The 21,270-nt window shown below is 49.0% G+C and overlaps 1 protein-coding gene across 1 annotated transcript in view; it reads right to left on the bottom strand.

Moving 5' to 3' along the window:
* Positions 1–4,379: 4,379 nt before the first annotated feature.
* Positions 4,380–21,270, bottom strand: part of LOC311308385 (uncharacterized protein) — a gene marked incomplete at its 5' end in the record, with an annotated part of 30,311 nt that continues 13,420 nt past the window's right edge. Inside the window, 12 exons of the mRNA XM_084437344.1 lie at positions 4,380–6,572; positions 6,784–6,856; positions 7,626–7,851; positions 10,025–10,370; positions 10,915–11,448; positions 11,770–11,864; positions 11,997–12,074; positions 12,172–12,259; positions 14,171–14,338; positions 14,938–15,013; positions 15,235–15,312; positions 16,815–16,915. Of these exons, the coding sequence (XP_084293470.1) occupies positions 6,562–6,572; positions 6,784–6,856; positions 7,626–7,851; positions 10,025–10,370; positions 10,915–11,448; positions 11,770–11,864; positions 11,997–12,074; positions 12,172–12,259; positions 14,171–14,338; positions 14,938–15,013; positions 15,235–15,312; positions 16,815–16,915 (1,874 nt within the window). The 3' untranslated portion in view covers positions 4,380–6,561. The remainder of the gene's footprint in view (positions 6,573–6,783; positions 6,857–7,625; positions 7,852–10,024; positions 10,371–10,914; positions 11,449–11,769; positions 11,865–11,996; positions 12,075–12,171; positions 12,260–14,170; positions 14,339–14,937; positions 15,014–15,234; positions 15,313–16,814; positions 16,916–21,270) is intronic.

The raw sequence follows: 21,270 nt of genomic DNA, 5'->3' as shown, positions 1-21,270 counted from the left end.
ACTCCTACTGACCATACTCCTACTGGCCATACTCCTGCTGGCCATACTCCTACTGACCATACTCACTGACCATACTCCTACTGACCATACTCCTACTGACCATACTCACTGACCATACTCCTACTGGCCATACTCCTACTGACCATACTCCTACTGACCATACTCACTGGCCATACTCCTACTGACCAAACTCCTACTGGCCATACTCCTACTGACCATACTCCTACTGACCATACTCCTACTGGCCATACTCCTACTGACCATACTCCTACTGACCAAACTCACTGACCATACTCCTACTGACCATACTCACTGACCATACTCCTACTGACCATACTCACTGACCATACTCACTGACCATACTCCTACTGACCATACTCCTACTGACCATACTCCTACTGGCCATACTCCTACTGACCATACTCCTACTGGCCATACTCACTGACCATACTCCTACTGACCATACTCCTACTGACCATACTCCTACTGGCCATACTCCTACTGACCATACTCCTACTGACCATACTCACTGACCATACTCCTACTGACCATACTCACTGACCATACTCCTACTGGCCATAATCCTACTGACCATACTCCTACTGACCATACTCCTACTGACCATACTCCTACTGACCATACTCACTGACCATACTCCTACTGACCATACTCCTACTGGCCATAATCCTACTGACCATACTCCTACTGACCATACTCCTACTGACCATACTCCTACTGGCCATAATCCTACTGACCATACTCCTACTGGCCATACTCCTACTGACCATACTCCTACTGACCATACTCCTACTGACCATACTCACTGACCATACTCCTACTGACCATACTCCTACTGACCATACTCACTGACCATACTCACTGACCATACTCCTACTGGCCATACTCCTACTGGCCATACTCCTACTGACCATACTCCTACTGACCATAATCACTGACCATACTCACTGACCATACTCCTACTGGCCATACTCCTACTGGCCATACTCACTGACCATACTCACTGACCATACTCCTACTGGCCATACTCCTACTGGCCATACTCCTACTGACCATACTCCTACTGACCATACTCCTACTGACCATACTCCTACTGACCATAATCACTGACCATACTCACTGACCATACTCCTACTGACCATACTCCTACTGACCATAATCACTGACCATACTCACTGACCATACTCCTACTGACCATACTCACTGACCATACTCACTGACCATACTCCTACTGGCCATACTCCTACTGGCCATACTCACTGACCATACTCCTACTGACCATACTCCTACTGACCATACTCCTACTAGCCATACTCCTACTGACCATACTCACTGACCATACTCCTACTGACCATACTCCTACTGGCTCTGGTCCCTGTGGGCGGCGAGGCCCTGAGGGTTTTGAGCCCACGTGGACCGCTATCAGGAGGCCCAATCACAATCACTATCAGGAGGCCCAATCACAATCACTATCAGGAGGCCCAATCACAATCACTATCAGGAGGCCCAATCACAATCACTATCAGGAGGCCCAATCACAATCACTATCAGGAGGCCCAATCACAACCACTATCAGGAGGCCCAATCACAACCACTATCAGGAGGCCCAATCACAATCACTATCAGGAGGCCCAATCACAATCACTATCAGGAGGCCCAATCACAATCACTATCAGGAGGCCCAATCACAATCACTATCAGGAGGCCCAATCACAATCACTATCAGGAGGCCCAATCACAATCACTATCAGGAGGCCCAATCACAATCACTATCAGGAGGCCCAATCACAATCACAACCTGATTTATTTTTGCCAGGTAGGTTTTCACACACAGGACTGTTGGTCCATAACACTAATGAACAGACAACAGGGTGTAGGACAGGACAGGACAGGACAGGACAAGACAAGACAAGACAAGACAGGACAGGACAGGACAGGACAGGACAAGACAGGACAGGACAGGACAAGACAAGACAAGACAGGACAGGACAGGACAGGACAGGACAAGACAGGACAAGACAGGACAGGACAGGACAGGACAGGACAGGACAGGACAGGACAGGACAGGACAGGACAGGACAGGACAGGACAGGACAAGACAAGACAAGACAAGACAGGACAGGACAGGACAGGACAGGACAGGACAAGACAAGACAAGACAAGACAGGACAGGACAGGACAGGACAAGACAGGACAGGACAAGACAGGACAGGACAGGACATGGGAGAATATATACAGTAGTGGCGCAAGAAGCAAAGGGCAGATGTGCCATGTATTTATATACAATATATGGGAAGAATAACACTTGTTAATAAGTCAATTATAAAACATCCGTTTATAATCTGTTCTTTCTTAATGATTATTACAGCATGTATTCATTTAATTCATTATGAATACATCATTGTTAGCACATGTAGTAATTCCTCATTTGATGCTTAAAACAGGTCTTTAGAAACCATTTATTAATCATTAGTAAAGTGTTTTGCAAGGATTGATCTAGATAGACCCAGTAAATGATTTTCTTTAAATTATTATTTTCACCCCGATAGCAGGAATCATATTAGCCTACAATCTAATCTAGGTTACCAAGCTTTTTAGCCTCTCTTACTCTGAAATGTAATTTAATGTAATGTATTGCTTTCTTAGCCGGTAGACAAACATACTCCTGGAGCTTGCTCCATCGCCTTGTTGAGAGGGGTCAGGGAAGAGTTTTTACAGCTCACTTATCTGGCCCCCGGGTGATACTGTTTTTTTGCTTCCCTCTGGAATATGTAGAGAGTGGGTCGTATGCCCACCTCCCTTGTTCTCTGTAAAACGCATTGTGTTGCCTCTGGGTATGAAATGCGCTATACAAATAAAGCTTTGATTGATTGATTGATTGAATGTGTCTAATACAGCCACACTCTGCATGTCCTTTAGGATCACACTCCTTTACCAGAAGACAGGGTGAACATGGCTCAAGCTTAGACATCTACTACAGAAACAGTTCCGCAGTGACTTAGCTTTTCTTTGTGATACTCTCTATGCAGCCATTGAAAGGTACAGTACGTGCCCCACCGTGTGACTCTGTAGGAATGCATGATGACCAGACTCTCCGTCAGATCAACCTCGGGGTGGACAGTACGTGCCCCACCGTGTGACTCTGTAGGAGGGCATGATGACCAGACTCTCCGTCAGATCAACCTCGGGGTGGACAGTACGTGCCCCACCGTGTGACTCTGTAGGAGGGCATGATGACCAGACTCTCCGTCAGATCAACCTCGGGGTGGACAGTACGTGCCCCACCGTGTGACTCTGTAGGAGGGCATGATGACCAGACTCTCCGTCAGATCAACCTCGGGGTGGACAGTACGTGCCCCACCGTGTGACTCTGTAGGAGGGCATGATGACCAGACTCTCCGTCAGATCAACCTCGGGGTGGACAGTACGTGCCCAACCGTGTGACTCTGTAGGAATGCATGATGACCAGACTCTCCGTCAGATCAACCTCGGGGTGGACTGACATGAAGAATGACTGAATGTGGACGCAAGAGGCAGACAACTTTCATATGAGGAAACAACATTAGAGAGCAGAGGGCTGTATGACATTTTTTCTTCATTTGATAAATGTCTTGACAAATTTGTATTTTAGAATCCTATTGCCTATGGACACTTTCAAATTTCATACACTTTAAGGACAACGATCAATCTAGAAGCGTCTATTCTTCAGGGATAACAGAACTAGCCCGTCTCACTGCTGTGTTTGTTGGGATTATTGTTTGATTTCGACAATAGACAAGTCTGGAAATAGGCTAGCGTAAATATATATGTATATATCGTAAATATAAGCTATATATATACACTTATAGAACTTATATTTACGGTTCAGAAGATGGCAAATATATGTTTTAGTATATATATATATATATATATATATATATATATACATATTTATTATTATTGTTGTTTCAAAACATGTTATTTATACATTCAGCTTAGCTAACAAATGGAAATACAGACTTTCTATTGTGTGAATTATTTTTTTCTGTGAGGTTGTGAAATGGAACAGGGTGGTTCAGGTTTAAGGGACATCCAGGAATGTTCATCTGAAATCTCCAAACTAACCTTCATAAAATTCCTCTTTATCTTCACTGGCTTCAAGACTCTCTGCAGATTGATGGACAGAAAGAAAATAATCCTCTAAATTATTTAGTTGTACCTGGAGAAAAATCAATTTTCCCTTTGTCCAAAAGAAGACAGCACTTCATGGTCAGTGTTTCCAGCAAGCTTCTTTAATGATATTTAATATTTTCATTTGTGTGGTTTTGGCCATTTCCCATCTCATATGACCCTCCCACAACACCAAGAAGATGAACTGAAATAAAATGAAGACACAGTTTGCAATCTTTCCCTTCATTTTAAACAATAGATCAGTCAAATTTAAATCTCTCATCTAAAATAACTATTAATGTTTTCAACAGAGCAAGAGACCATATTAATAATAGTGCTCATAATAATATAATAAAAATATAATAACGTCTAGACAAAAAATAATAAAAATACAGATTACATTAATATTTTAGGGATACCTTGCAGTCTTTTATTTTTCCTTTTTTAGTAGTTTCTGTTAAAATACATGATTGAATTATGTAGAAAGCAAGAGAAAAAACAACAAAACCAAGGAAATAGGAAGATTGCTCTTACTTTAAGAGATGCAGTGTTGGTCATAATTGTACAATTTTTACACTTAAAATAGTCCATAGAAGTCCTTTTTTTAAGTTTTATGAATTATTTTCTGCTTTTTTTGTCATTTACTTCTTTTTCATCCAAGAATCCAAGCCACAACTTCATATGCGCACACAGTCTTTTGGCTGGGGCGAACGTTTGAACGTTTGAGTAAAAGTTGTTTTTTTTGTGCCGTCCATTTCTCAGTCCAACCATGACATTGCAGAGATCCTGCGCTCACACCTCAAGCTCAATGGTGAAATGTTCCTCAGTAGCTTGTATTCAATGGATGGTGTACAGTAACAGAGTCGGACTTTCAAAAAAAAGTAAAAAGTAACATACAGCAACTGTGCTGAGGGGTGGGGGGGAGGTCCCTGCTATTTGGAATGATACTACATGACAGGGAAAGTTGATCACAGGAATGACAGACTGTCCTCGTGTATTTTCTACTTTATCAACCATGTGGTCCCAGGTCATCGCTAATGCCAGCCAATCAGAGGAGATATAGCCACACACCAAAAAGGTGCGGAAATAGGCCTCATATTGTTTATCACCACTGACTGCACACAGAATCACTGAAATATCTCTAGAACACTTCTCACTGTTGTCTTTCTATCTTTCGTCCCGTAATGGAAATGTGAACAGATGATGAAAAATCCAAATGTAGCTTCCTTTTTACTAATCTGCGGAGTATGACCCCACAATGGAGTTATTGCAAACACATGAGCATCAAACTCATTCATAGATTCATGTCCACAATTATCAGAGACAGCGACTGGTAGCTACTATTTATTTGACTACATCTCTCCAGGGGACTCGTCACGGCCGTGTGCTCACCTACAGTACGTAAAGACTACCTACCACGCTTCCTGGACTGGGAGTCAGAAGCCTGATCTTAGACTCAACAGCATCGTCAGTGACTCGTCAGGTAAATTGTAGTCCAGGATTAGTCTTGGCCTATTCCAAGACACCAGCCAGCACCAACCGGTGTTGTAGGCAAGACGTGGGTTTAAACAACAATCAAGGCCTTCGCATACAGTATTTTAGAAACAGCTCTGTAATTACTTCTGGCATAGTCTGAACAATTGGCGGTAAGATAATCATGTGGATGAATTAAAATGGTTGAAGTGTTAATCTGACATGTTCCTCTCTGAATCCCCAGCATGCGTCTCACTCTGAGTCCCAGCTTGTGGCTAGTTCAGGTATCAGGGGACAAACAGCCCTGGTTCATGGAGTGGAGGATGTCAAATTGGACAATACTGGACGTCCCATACAGGGGATTCACAAGACTCAGTTGTTCCTCTACATGAACAGTAGGCAGTTCCTAAGCCAAACGTTTGCAAGCACATGGAAGATGCTACTAAATATACTAATCCAGACCCGTCAAACAAAAACAAAAATGTTCCTATCTAGTGATATCCATGCCCAAGCTGTGAGATGTTCCTATCTAGAGATATCCATGCCCGATTTGTCCTGGGGTTTTTTGTGGCCCATGCGATCTGAATGGCAGTTTTCTTCATTTCCATTTGGTTTTCCCGTTGTTCAAGCGAACAGACAGAGGAGTGTTGCTATGGCCCTGATGAACAGACAGAGGAGTGTTGCTATGGCCCTGATGAGGAGGTGATGCAGGGCGAGGACGTCCCTGATTGCCATGTGTTCCTGCCAGCTGCTAGCCGCTAGCCGCCAGCTAGCGCCGCTGCTCTCTCCAGTCTCCACTATGGAAGGGGGGGGGAGAAAGGAGGTAGGGGACATCCGGGGGACAGGAGGCCTTGTCCCCCCCAACCCCCCTTTGTCACTCCTATGTCCTTGAGACGTGGGGGGAAGGGAGCTCTGTCATCACTAACTCTGATCTGCAGGGAGACAAAGACCAGAGGGAGAGGGAGTGAGTTACTGTACCATGCAGAACCTTCTAGATCGGATCCAAAAAATAGTTTCCAAGTACAACCTCTACCATTTGTCAAATGTGAAGCTGAATAATGTATGTTTAACAGCGTTTGATTCATAACTATTCATGATCAATTAAGCAGCCATAGTTCACAAGCAGGTGGAAGAACACGGGACCTTTGTTGTCCTCGTCGTCGGGGGCTGTTTCTCCGAGCTGCTGGCACAGCTGGTTGTACTTGGTCTCCACTTCCTGAGAGAGTAGAGACATTAAATCATCTTCTGACCGAGCAGATGGCCGCGCAGATGGGCGGACAGGATAACAGAATGCATACAGGAACAGAGCAATGGATGGCTGAACCCATGAGTATGTGTCCAAAACACAGAATGGATAGAGGCAGACTGACATGTCTGGATGCCTCATGAGAAACTCAGTGTGCAATTTTGGACATTTAGTCCTATTTTTGATGTACACCTAAAATATTCGGATTGCGACACATTTCACAGGACAGCATAGTGAGACTGGTAAGATTACATCCTGTGTTTCCCGTCTCGGAAAAGCACATTTATCATAGTTTTTCCAATGCATTTACAGGAGCCCCATGGACTTCCATTGTAGCCCAGTGAGAGCCTGCAGAAAAACTGCAGCTCGCTCAATACTGGAACGATCAGTAAAATGGTCTCTATGTTTCATAGAGAATAAAAATAGGGCTAAATGTCCAAAATAGCACACTACCCCTTTAAAGCCCCAGTCCACGATTTAAAAGTAAATACAGTTTTGCATGGTTATTTACCATACAACAGCGCCCCCTAGGGTCTGGCCATTCAACCCACTGGGCTTCATTTTATAGTCATGTCAGTGTTTCCCCAATGGGGGGTAAAAACACTAACTGACTCCAAACTGGCAAGGTAGATTCTGTAGGCCAAGAGGAATCCACTGATTGATTGGTTGATTGATTGGTTGATAGATAGATAGATAAATAGATCTGGGCTGCTAGCTAGCGTAGCCTAGCGTAGCCTACCTTCAGGTGCTGCAAGTTGGCCTGTAGGAGGCGTATGTGGGTCATAACCTGCCGGCTGAGATTGGGGCCGGCGCCCCCTGTCTGTGAGGAGGAGGAGAGCAGCTTCTTCAGGTCGATGCCGGAGTCGCCCGCCGAGCCCCACTGGACCCCTCCCTCTCCGCTGACCCCCGCGTCGTCGTCCGTGCTGCTCTCCCCCGACCCCCCATAGCCCTCTAGGACCATGTAGCTACCTGAGGGGGGAGGGTGGATGGAGATGGAGAGGTAGAGATATGGAGATGGAGATGGAGAGGTAGAGATATGGAGATGGAGATGGAGAGGTAGAGATATGGAGATGGAGATGGAGAGGTAGAGGTAGAGATATGGAGATGGAGAGGTAGAGATATGGAGATGGAGAGGTAGAGAGATGGAGATGGAGAGGTAGAGAGATGGAGATGGAGAGGTAGAGATATGGAGATGGAGAGGTAGAGAGATGGAGATGGAGAGGTAGAGAGATGGAGATGGAGAGGTAGAGATATGGAGATGGAGAGGTAGATATGGAGATGGAGAGGTAGAGAGATGGAGATGGAGAGGTAGAGAGATGGAGATGGAGAGGTAGAGATGTGGAGATGGAGAGGTAGAGAGATGGAGATGGAGAGGTAGAGATATGGAGATGGAGAGGTAGATATGGAGATGGAGAGGTAGAGATATGGAGATGGAGAGGTAGATATGGAGATGGAGAGGTAGAGAGATGGAGATGGAGAGGTAGAGATATGGAGATGGAGAGGTAGAGATATGGAGATGGAGAGGTAGAGAGATGGAGATGGAGAGGTAGAGAGATGGAGATGGAGAGGTAGAGATGTGGAGATGGAGAGGTAGAGATGTGGAGATGGAGAGGTAGAGAGATGGAGATGGAGAGGTAGAGATGGAGAGGTAGAGATATGGAAATGGAGAGGTAGAGAGATGGAGATGGAGAGGTAGAGATATGGAGATGGAGATGGAGAGGTAGAGATGTGGAGATGGAGAGGTAGAGAGATGGAGATGGAGAGGTAGAGAGATGGAGATGGAGAGGTAGAGAGATGGAGATGGAGAGGCAGAGATATGGAGATGGAGAGGTAGAGAGATGGAGAGGTAGAGATATGGAGATGGAGAGGTAGAGAGATGGAGATGGAGAGGTAGAGAGATGGAGAGGTAGAGATATGGAGATGGAGAGGTAGAGATGGAGATGGAGAGGTAGAGATATGGAGATGGAGAGGTAGAGAGATGGAGATGGAGAGGTAGAGATATGGAGATGGAGAGGTAGAGATATGGAGATGGAGAGGTAGAGATATGGAGATGGAGAGGTAGAGATATGGAGATGGAGAGGTAGAGATATGGAGATGGAGAGGTAGAGATATGGAGATGGAGAGGTAGAGAGATGGAGATGGAGAGGTAGAGATATGGAGATGGAGAGGTAGAGATATGGAGATGGAGAGGTAGAGATATGGAGATGGAGAGGTAGAGATATGGAGATGGAGAGGTAGAGATATAGAGATGGAGAGGTAGAGATATGGAGATGGAGAGGTAGAGAGATGGAGATGGAGAGGTAGAGAGATGGAGATGGAGAGGTAGAGATATGGAGATGGAGATGGAGAGGTAGAGATATGGAGATGGAGAGGTAGAGATATGGAGATGGAGAGGTAGAGATATGGAGATGGAGAGGTAGAGAGATGGAGATGGAGAGGTAGAGATATAGAGATGGAGAGGTAGAGAGATGGAGATGGAGAGGTAGAGAGATGGAGATGGAGAGGTAGAGATATGGAGATGGAGAGGTAGAGAGATGGAGATGGAGAGGTAGAGAGATGGAGAGGTAGAGATAAGGAGATGGAGAGGTAGAGAGATGGATATGGAGAGGTAGAGATATAGAGATGGAGAGGTAGAGAGATGGAGATGGAGAGGTAGAGAGATGGAGATGGAGAGGTAGAGATATGGAGATGGAGAGGTAGAGAGATGGAGATGGAGAGGTAGAGAGATGGAGAGGTAGAGATAAGGAGATGGAGAGGTAGAGATATAGAGATGGAGAGGTAGAGATATGGAGATGGAGAGGTAGAGAGATGGAGATGGAGAGGTAGAGGTATGGAGATGGAGAGGTAGAGAGATGGAGATGGAGAGGTAGAGAGATGGAGATGGAGAGGTAGAGATATGGAGATGGAGAGGTAGAGAGATGGAGATGGAGAGGTAGAGATATGGAGATGGAGAGATAGAGATATGGAGATGGAGAGGTAGAGATATGGAGATGGAGAGGTAGAGATATAGAGATGGAGAGGAAGAGAGATGGAGATGGAGAGATAGAGATATGGAGAGGTAGAGATGTGTAAATAAACCAAGGTCATGCTCAGCTGTGAATGAAATGTGCGGTGGTATAAAATAAAAGGTTTGATGACGGCGGTGGGCGGTGCTCTAACTCCGGCGTCCTCCGTCTAAATGTCCCAACCCGCTCACCGTACTCCTCCGACGTCTCAAAGAAGCCGGTGTCCCCGGAGGGGAGTTCCGGGGGGCCGTCCTCCTTCCTCCCCGGCTCCGCCCGGTCCGAGCCGCCCCCATTCTCAGAGGTCACCGCCGAGGGCTCCGCCTCCCTGGGGTCAGCGCTGCTGCTGTCCTCGGCCGCCCGGAGGGACGTGGTCCTGAGTAACCGGCCCTTCCGCTGCTCCTGCTCCTTCTCCTTCTCTCCTCCCACCTCCTCCTCGCGGCTCATCATGTGGTTGAGGAGGACCTGCTTCAGGGCCGCCACTGTGGAGGAGGGCGGGGGGGGGGGGTTAATTGTAACGTTGTACTGTACGCCATGCTGTGCTGTCGTGATAGGGTTAGGGTTAGGGTCGTGATAGGGTTAGGGTTAGGGTCGTGATAGGGTTAGGGTCGTGAGAGAGTTAGGGTTAGGGTCGTGATAGGGTTAGGGTCGTGATAGGGTTAGGGTCGTGATAGGGTTAGGGTCATGATAGGGTTAGGGTCGTGAGAGAGTTAGGGTTAGGGTCGTGATAGGGTTAGGGTCGTGATAGGGTTAGGGTCGTGATAGAGTTAGGGTCGTGATAGGGTTAGGGTCGTGATAGAGTTAGGGTTAGGGTCGTGATAGGGTTAGGGTCGTGATAGGGTTAGGGTTAGGGTCGTGATAGAGTTAGGGTCGTGATAGAGTTAGGGTTAGGGTCGTGATAGAGTTAGGGTTAGGGTCGTGATAGAGTTAGGGTCGTGATAGAGTTAGGGTTAGGGTCGTGATAGAGTTAGGGTCGTGATAGAGTTAGGGTTAGGGTCGATATCTACATCAGAGAGGTGAACTCACAGGTCCGGAGCGCCTCCTCGGCCCTGGAGGGGGGCGCGCCCAAGGCATCGGGCTCCTCCTTGGCCCTGGAGGGGGGCGCGCCCAAGGCATCGGGCTCCTCCTCGGCCCTGGAGGGGGGTGCGCCCAAGGCATCGGGCTCCTCCTCGGCCCTGGAGGGGGGCGCGCCCAAGGCATCGGGCTCCTCCTCGGCCCTGGAGGGGGGCGCGCCCAGGGCATCGGGCTCCTCCTCGGCCCTGGAGGGGGGCGCGCCCAGGGCATCGGGCTCCTCCTCGGCCCTGGAGGGGGGCGCGCCCAGGGCATCGGGCTCCTGCTCGTTAATGGCGATGCCCTGGCGCGACCTCTCCTGGAGGAAGGGAAGTCTGTCTGCCAGGCTGCCCTCCAGGAACGATCCCACCTCCTCTTCCTCCTCCTCCTCTTCCTCTCCTCTCTCCGGCAACGCCGACTCCTCCTCCTCGTCCTCTGATTTGGCGCCCTCAAATGGGTTGGTCCCTGTGGGCGGGGCTTGCAGACCCGGAGAGGAAGTGAGCTCTTTTTCTGGGGGGACACAGAAGTGTTGGTGAAGTGTTGGTGGAGTGTGCAGCGCTTCAGCACGCATTAACATAAACAACTTAAACAATATTCAAATCAAATCAAAATGTATTTATAGAGCACGTTTAAAACGACAACGGTCGACCACAGTGCTGTAGAAAGGTGGGTCCTGGGTAAAAACATTTCACAACAAAACAAGGAAATTACAGCGAACAATACAGACATTGAACATGAACAAGGCATTCAAGGAAAATGCTCATTTCTTTGAGGGGATATTACACTCCTTACAGTATAGATCATTCCATAATTAGATATCTGCATACATACCTGGTGACTGGCTACTCCCAGTTGAGGTGCGGTCAGGGTCTTTGCTCAGTTTGGGCACCGCCGTGCTAATAATGTCAACAGCATCACGGTCCACACTGAAACAAACACACACACACAAACACACACACAAACACCAAATAAACACGTATTTACACGTCCAACTAAGTCCAAAAGACACACTTCACACGATGGTGCCGGCACTAAAGAAAACCCAGCGGAGGACTCACTCTGTCTGAGGTAATGGGATGATGGGATGTGGTTTTGTCTTCATGGTGTCTGCCCTCTGCGTGATCAGACACTGCCACCTGGTGTTGGGGAGGCCACGTAACAGGGTCAGCTCGAGAGAAGTAACGAATGAGAAAGCGACATGCTGCAGAGATATCTGGACCATATCAGACTCACGTTCTCTGCTCGGACACCGTCTGGGCCATGAGCTCGTAGATCTGGGCGCCGTTGTCCGACATCGACAGCACAAAGAACGACTTGTTGTCTGCAAGAGGAGAGAGAACATGTCCATGTTGTGTCTCGTGGGTATTGCATGGGTACCACCACTACACCCCATCCCCCAGAAAACGTTTGTCCGTTAGCACAATTACACAAAAACTACTAGAGTGATTTTGTGTGGAGGGGTGGAGGGGTGGAGGGGAGGAGGGGTGGAGGGGAGGAGGGGTGGAGGGGTAGAGGGGTGGAGGGGAGGAGGGGTGGAGGCGTGGAGGGGTGGAGGGGTGGAGGGGTGGAGGCGTGGAGGCGTGGAGGGGTGGAGGGGAGGAGGGGTGGAGGGGTGGAGGCGTGGAGGCGTGGAGGGGTGGAGGGGTGGAGGCGTGGAGGCGTGGAGGTGTGGAGGGGTGGAGGCGTAGAGGGGTGGAGGGGTGGCGGGGTGGAGGCGTGGAGGGGTGGAGGCGTGGAGGGGTGGAGGGGTGGAGGGGTGGAGGTGTGGAGGGGTGGAGGTGTGGAGGGGTGGAGGGGTGAAGGGGTGGAGGGGTGTAGGGGTGGAGGGGTGGAGGGGTGGAGGGGTGGAGGGGTGGAGGAGTGGAGGAGTGGAGGCGTGGAGGGGTGTAGGGGTGTAGGGGTGGAGGGGTGGAGGGGTGTAGGGGTGGAGGGGTGGAGGGGTGGAGGCGTGGAGGGGTGGAGGGGTGAAGGGGTGGAGGGGTGGAGGCGTGGAGGGGTGGAGGGGTGGAGGGGTGGAGGCGTGGAGGGGTGGAGGGGTGAAGGGGTGGAGGGGTGGAGGGGTGGAGGCGTGGAGGGGTGGAGGGGTGGAGGGGTGGAGGGGTGGAGGGTGGAGGGGTGGAGGGGTGGAGGGGTGGAGGAGGTGGAGGGTGGAGGGGTGGAGGGGTGGAGAGGTGGAGGGGTGGAGGGGTGGAGGGGTGGAGGGGTGGAGGGGAGGAGGGGTGGAGGGGTGAAGGGGTGGAGGGGTGGAGGCGTGGAGGGGTGGAGGGGTGGAGTGGTGGAGGGCTGGAGGGGTAGAGGGGTGTAGGCGTGGAGGGGTGGAGGGGTGGAGGGGTGGAGGCGTGGAGGGGTGGAGGGGTGGAGGGGTGAAGGTGTGGAGGGGTGGAGGAGTGGAGGGGTGTAGGGGTGGAGGGGTGTAGGGGTGTAGGGGTGTAGGGGTGTAGGGGTGGAGGGGTGGAGGGGTGTAGGGGTGGAGGGGTGGAGGGGTGTAGGGGTGTAGAGGTGGAGGGGTGGAGGGGAGGAGGGGTGGAGGGGTGGAGGGGTGGAGGGGTGGAGGGGAGGAGGGGTGGAGGGGTGGAGGGGTGGAGGCGTGGAGGGGTGGAGGGGTGGAGGGGTGGAGGCGTGGAGGGGTGGAGGCGTGGAGGGGTGGAGGGGTGGAGGGGTGGAGGCGTGGAGGGGTGGAGGGGTGGAGGGGTGGAGGGGTGGAGGGGAGGAGGGGTGGAGGGGTGGAGGGGTGGAGGGGTGGAGGGGAGGAGGGGTGGAGGGGTGGAGGGGTGGAGCACGGGCCCATTTAGAACCCATTCAGTTATGGAGTGGATCTGAACACGGGCCCGGTCCCCAAACTTGGCCAGACATTCACCTCCATTCATTTTTTGGACCCCAAAAATGCAGACGAGATGAGCAAAGATTCCAGATTGTGCAGACAGAGATGAACCCCTAACCCCAGATTGAGCAGACAGAGATGAACCCCTAACCCCAGATTGAGCAGACAGAGATGAACCCCTAACCCAGATTGAGCAGACAGAGATGAACCCCTAACCCCAGATTGAGCAGACAGAGATGAACCCCTAACCCAGATTGAGCAGACAGAGATGAACCCCTAACCCCAGATTGAGCAGACAGAGATGAACCCCTAACCCCAGATTGAGCAGACAGAGATGAACCCCTAACCCCAGATTGAGCAGACAGAGATGAACCCCTAACCCCAGATTGTGCAGACAGAGCTGGAGCTCACCGGTGGCCACGGAGCGCACCAACACCGTGTTGAGTTTGATGATGGGGCTGAAGATGTGTTTGGTGTCGGCGGTCCCCGCCAGGTTCTTGCTGTGACACTTGAGGACCAGACGCTCGTCCTGTTTCTGGAGGAGGACAAGGATGTCGTCCAGGAGCAGTGTGTACAGCTCTGAGGGGAGAGAGGGAGGAGAGAGGGAGGAGAGAGGGAGGAGAGAGGGAGGGAGGGAGGGAGGGAGAGAGGGAGGGGGAGAGGGAGGGAGAGAGAGAGGGAGAGAGGGAGGGAGAGAGGGAGGGATGGAGAGAGGGAGGGAGGGAGGGAGGGAGGGAGGGAGGGAGAGAGAGAGAGAGAGAGAGAGAGAGGGAGGGAGGGAGGGAGAGAGAGAGAGAGAGAGAGAGGGAGGGAGAGAGAGGGAGAGAGGGAGGGAGAGAGGGAGGGAGGGAGGGAGGGAGGGAGGGAGGGAGGGAGGGAGAGAGGGAGGGAGGGAGGGAGGGAGAGAGAGAGGGAGGGAGAGAGGGAGGGAGAGAGGGAGGGATGGAGAGAAGTTAGACCAGCGCACTTTGAATACATTCCCATTCTGATGAGCTACTGTAGCGTGCAGGGTAAATCTAGCTCGTCATCTCCTCAGCATTTTGTCCAATATTGTTCAATTTCAAGTTTTGGAGGAAAGTTGTGCGTATCAGGGTCTCAACTGAATATGTCTCGATATTATAATGAGGTATAATAAGTAATATCCATTGTAACTATGGTATTGAAGGATGTTTATTTACCGATTGTCTTGTCCTTGTTGACCTTCCAGGACAGCGGTCCCTCGTGAACCATCTTCCTCTTGGTGAGGTCCAGACTCTGCAGGACAGAGGGACAAATCACACGTCAGGACAAGAACGTCTCGCTCACCTCATTACAACTCTTTACCCTCTGGGGAAATAAGATTTCATCCATGGCTTCCTCCAATCACTAACACCACTATGGAAAAATCAAGGAATACATCTTAACAGCTTTTACAAAGAGCTAAACTAATAGAATAAAGTGAGACATTAAACAAAGGGAGTAGACTTTGACCCCACCTTGAACTCTGAGATCATGGGGTTCTCACTCTGCTTCAGGGAGGACAGGTCCAGGCGTCTCTGGTAGTCCTCCAGCCTCTGAGGGACAGGGACACGGTCATGAGCGCTGGACGGTCTGTCCACCGTCCTGTCTCTGAGACACGCTGGTCATATAGTGTCCAGCCTGCGCTCTACTCATATAGTTCTGTCCTCTCTGAGACACGCTGGTCCACTAGCGCTCTACTCATATAGTTCTGTCCTCTCTGAGACACGCTGGTCCACTAGCGCTCTACTCATATAGTTCTGTCCTCTCTGAGACACGCTGGTCCACTAGCGCTCTACTCATATAGTTCTGTCCTCTCTGGGACACGCTGGTCCACTAGCGCTCTACTCATATAGTTCTGTCCTCTCTGGGACACGCTGGTCCACTAGCGCTCTACTCATATAGTTCTGTCTCTGAGACACGCTGGTCCACTAGCGCTCTACTCATATAGTTCTGTCCTCTCTGGGACACGCTGGTCCACTAGCGCTCTACTCATATAGTTCTGTTTCTGAGACACGCTGGTCCACTAGCGCTCTACTCATATAGTCCTGTCCTCTCTGGGACATGCTGGTCCACTAGCGCTCTACTCATATAGTTCTGTCTCTGGGACACGCTGGTCCACTAGCGCTCTACTCATATAGTTCTGTCCTCTCTGGGACACGCTGGTCCACTAGCGCTCTACTCATATAGTTCTGTCTCTGGGACACGCTGGTCCACTAGCGCTCTACTCATATAGTCCTGTCCTCTCTGAGACACGCTGGTCCACTAGCGCTCTACTCATATAGTTCTGTCCTCTCTGGGACACGCTGGTCCACTAGCGCTCTACTCATATAGTCCTGTCCTCTCTGAGACACGCTGGTCCACTAGCGCTCTACTCATATAGTTCTGTCCTCTCTGGGACACGCTGGTCCACTAGCGCTCTACTCATATAGTTCTGTCCTCTCTGAGACACGCTGGTCCACTAGCGCTCTACTCATATAGTTCTGTCCTCTCTGAGACATGCTGGTCCACTAGCGCTCTACTCATATAGTTCTGTCCTCTCTGAGACACGCTGGTCCACTAGCGCTCTACTCATATAGTTCTGTCTCTGGGACACGCTGGTCCACTAGCGCTCTACTCATATAGTTCTGTCCTCTCTGAGACACGCTGGTCCACTAGCGCTCTACTCATATAGTTCTGTCTCTGAGACACGCTGGTCCACTAGCGCTCTACTCATATAGTTCTGTCCTCTCTGGGACATGCTGGTCCACTAGCGCTCTACTCATATAGTTCTGTCTCTGAGACACGCTGGTCCACTAGCGCTCTACTCATATAGTTCTGTCCTCTCTGAGACACGCTGGTCCACTAGCGCTCTACTCATATAGTTCTGTCCTGTCTCTGGGACACGCTGGTCCACTAGCGCTCTACTCATATAGTTCTGTCCTGTTTTGTGTCTGTATACATGTTCCTCCATCCAGGAGCTCCTTGACCTCTGACCCCGTGTCTGTTCACAGTGTTCCTGCTCCTGCTCACCTGTTTGACCTCTGACCCCGTGTCTGTTCCCAGTGTTCCTGCTCACCTGCTTGTTCTCCGCCTCTTTGACGGCCTGGTTGACGTAGTTGAGGATCTTCTTGCAGCACTCGCCCGCTCTCTTCACCTTCTCCCTCTCCTCCGCGTCCTCTGCAGGGTCAACGAGGTCAACGAGGTCAACCCACAGGTCAACAAACAACCAAACCACCACGTATACCACGCATTCAAACAAGAACCAAACAACCACACCACCACGTATACCACGCATTCAAACAAGAACCAAACCACCACGTATACCACGCATTCAAACAAGAACCACACAACCAAACCACCACGTATACCACGCATTCAAACAAGAACCAAACAACCACACCACCACGTATACCACGCATTCAAACAAGAACCACACCACCACGTATACCACGCATTCAAACAAGAACCAAACCACCACGTATACCACGCATTCAAACAAGAACCAAACAACCACGTATACCACGCATTCAAACAAGAACCAAACCACCACGTATACCACCATTCAAACAAGAACCAAACCACCACGTATACCACGCATTCAAACAAGAACCAAACCACCACGTATACCACGCATTCAAACAAGAACCACACAACCAAACCACCACGTATACCACGCATTCAAACAAGAACCACACCACCACGTATACCACGCATTCAAACAAGAACCAAACCACCACGTATACCACGCATTCAAACAAGAACCAAACAACCAAACCACCACGTATACCACGCATTCAAACAAGAACCAAACAACCAAACCACCACGTATACCACGCATTCAAACAAGAACCAAACCACCACGTATACCACGCATTCAAACAAGAACCAAACAACCAAACCACCACATACCACGCATTCAAACAAGAACCAAACCACCACGTATACCACGCATTCAAACAAGAACCAAACCACCACGTATACCACGCATTCAAACAAGAACCAAACAACCAAACCACCACGTATACCACGCATTCAAACAAGAACCAAACCACCACGTAAACCACGCATTCAAACAAGAACCAAACCACCACGTATACCACGCATTCAAACAAGAACCAAAGCACCACGTATACCACGCATTCAAACAAGAACCACACCACCACGTATACCACGCATTCAAACAAGAACCACACAACCACGTATACCACGCATTCAAACAAGAACCAAACCACCACGTATACCACGCATTCAAACAAGAACCAAACCACCACGTATACCACGCATTCAAACAAGAACCAAACCACCACGTATACCACGCATTCAAACAAGAACCAAACAACCACGTATACCACGCATTCAAACAAGAACCACACAACCAAACCACCATGTATACCACACATTCAAACAAGAACCAAACCACCACGTATACCACACATTCAAACAAGAACCAAACCACCACGTATACCACGCATTCAAACAAGAACCAAACCACCATGTATACCATGCATTCAAACAAGAACCAAACAACCAAACCACCATGTATACCACGCATTCAAACAAGAACCACACAACCACGTATACCACACATTCAAACAAGAACCACACAACCAAACCACCACGTATACCACGCATTCAAACAAGAACCAAACCACCACGTATACCACGCATTCAAACAAGAACCACACAACCAAACCACCACGTATACCACGCATTCAAACAAGAACCAAACCACCACGTATACCACGCATTCAAACAAGAACCACACAACCACACCACCACGTATACCACGCATTCAAACAAGAACCAAACCACCACGTATACCACGCATTCAAACAAGAACCACACCACCACGTATACCACGCATTCAAACAAGAACCACACAACCACGTATACCACGCATTCAAACAAGAACCAAACCACCACGTATACCACGCATTCAAACAAGAACCAAACAACCAAACCACCACGTATACCACGCATTCAAACAAGAACCAAACCACCACGTATACCACGCATTCAAACAAGAACCAAACAACCACGTATACCACGCATTCAAACAAGAACCACACAACCACACCACCACGTATACCACGCATTCAAACAAGAACCAGACCACCACGTTTACCACGCATTCAAACAAGAACCAAACCACCACGTATACCACGCATTCAAACAAGAACCAAACCACCACGTATACCACGCATTCAAACAAGAACCAAACCACCAAACCACCACGTATACCACGCATTCAAACAAGAACCAAACAACCAAACCACCACGTATACCACGCATTCAAACAAGAACCAAACAACCAAACCACCACGTATACCACGCATTCAAACAAGAACCAAACCACCACGTATACCACGCATTCAAACAAGAACCACACAACCACACCACCACGTATACCACGCATTCAAACAAGAACCACACCACCACGTATACCACGCATTCAAACAAGAACCAAACAACCACGTATACCACGCATTCAAACAAGAACCAAACCACCACGTATACCACGCATTCAAACAAGAACCACACCACCACGTATACCACGCATTCAAACAAGAACCAAACAACCACGTATACCACGCATTCAAACAAGAACCAAACCACCACGTATACCACGCATTCAAACAAGAACCAAACCACCACGTATACCACGCATTCAAACAAGAACCACACAACCAAACCACCACGTATACCACGCATTCAAACAAGAACCAAACCACCACGTATACCACGCATTCAAACAAGAACCACACAACCAAACCACCACGTATACCACGCATTCAAACAAGAACCACACAACCAAACCACCACGTATACCACGCATTCAAACAAGAACCAAACCACCACGTATACCACGCATTCAAACAAGAACCAAACCACCACGTATACCACGCATTCAAACAAGAACCAAACCACCACGTATACCACGCATTCAAACAAGAACCACACAACCAAACCACCACGTATACCACGCATTCAAACAAGAACCACACAACCAAACCACCACATATACCACGCATTCAAACAAGAACCACACAACCACGTATACCACGCATTCAAACAAGAACCACACAACCACGTATACCACGCATTCAAACAAGAACCACACAACCAAACCACCACGTATACCACGCATTCAAACAAGAACCACACAACCAAACAACCACGTATACCACGCATTCAAACAAGAACCAAACAACCAAACCACCACGTATACCACGCATTCAAACAAGAACCAAAAAACCAAACCACCACGTATACCACGCATTCAAACAAGAACCAAACAACCAAACCACCACGTATACCACGCATTCAAACAATAACCAAACCACCACGTATACCACGCATTCAAACAAGAACCAAACCACCACGTATACCACGCATTCAAACAAGAACCACACAACCACATATACCACGCATTCAAACAAGAACCAAACCACCACGTATACCACGCATTCAAACAAGAACCACACAACCAAAACACCACGTATACCACGAATTCAAACAAGAACCAAACCACCACGTATACCACGCATTCAAACAAGAACCAAACAACCAAACCACCACGTATACCACGAATTCAAACAAGAACCACACAACCAAACCACCACGTATACCACGCATTCAAACAAGAACCACACCACCACGTATACCACGCATTCAAACAAGAACCAAACCACCACGTATACCACGCATTCAAACAAGAACCACACAACCACGTATACCACGCATTCAAACAAGAACCACACAACCACATATACCACGCATTCAAACAAGAACCACACAACCACGTATACCACGCATTCAAACAAGAACCACACAACCACGTATACCACGCATTAAAACAAGAACCAAACAACCACACATTCAAACAAGAACCAAACCACCACGTATACCACGCATTCAAACAAGAACCAAACCACCACGTATACCACACATTCAAACAAGAACCAAACAACCAAACCACCACGTATACCACGCATTCAAACACGAACCAAACAACCAAACCACCACGTATACCACGCATTCAAACAAGAACCAAACAACCAAACCACCACGTATACCACGCATTCAAACACGAACCAAACAACCAAACCACCACGTATACCACGCATTCAAACAAGAACCAAACCACCACGTATACCACGCATTCAAACAAGAACCACACAACCACGTATACCACGCATTCAAACAAGAACCAAACAACCAAACCACCACGTATACCACGCATTCAAACAAGAACCAAACCACCACGTATACCACGCATTCAAACAAGAACCAAACCACCACGTATACCACGCATTCAAACAAGAACCAAACCACCACGTATACCACGCATTCAAACAAGAACCAAACAACCAAACCACCACGTATACCACGCATTCAAACAAGAACCAAACCACCACGTATACCACGCATTCAAACAAGAACCAAACCACCACGTATACCACGCATTCAAACAAGAACCACACCACCACGTATACCACGCATTCAAACAAGAACCAAACAACCACACCACC

This window comes from Borostomias antarcticus (genome assembly GCF_949987555.1).
Source record: "Borostomias antarcticus genome assembly, chromosome: 1".
Lineage (NCBI taxonomy): Eukaryota > Metazoa > Chordata > Actinopteri > Stomiiformes > Stomiidae > Borostomias > Borostomias antarcticus.
The sequence above is the reverse complement of the archived record's forward strand: the minus strand, read 5'-3'. Positions and strand labels throughout refer to the sequence as shown.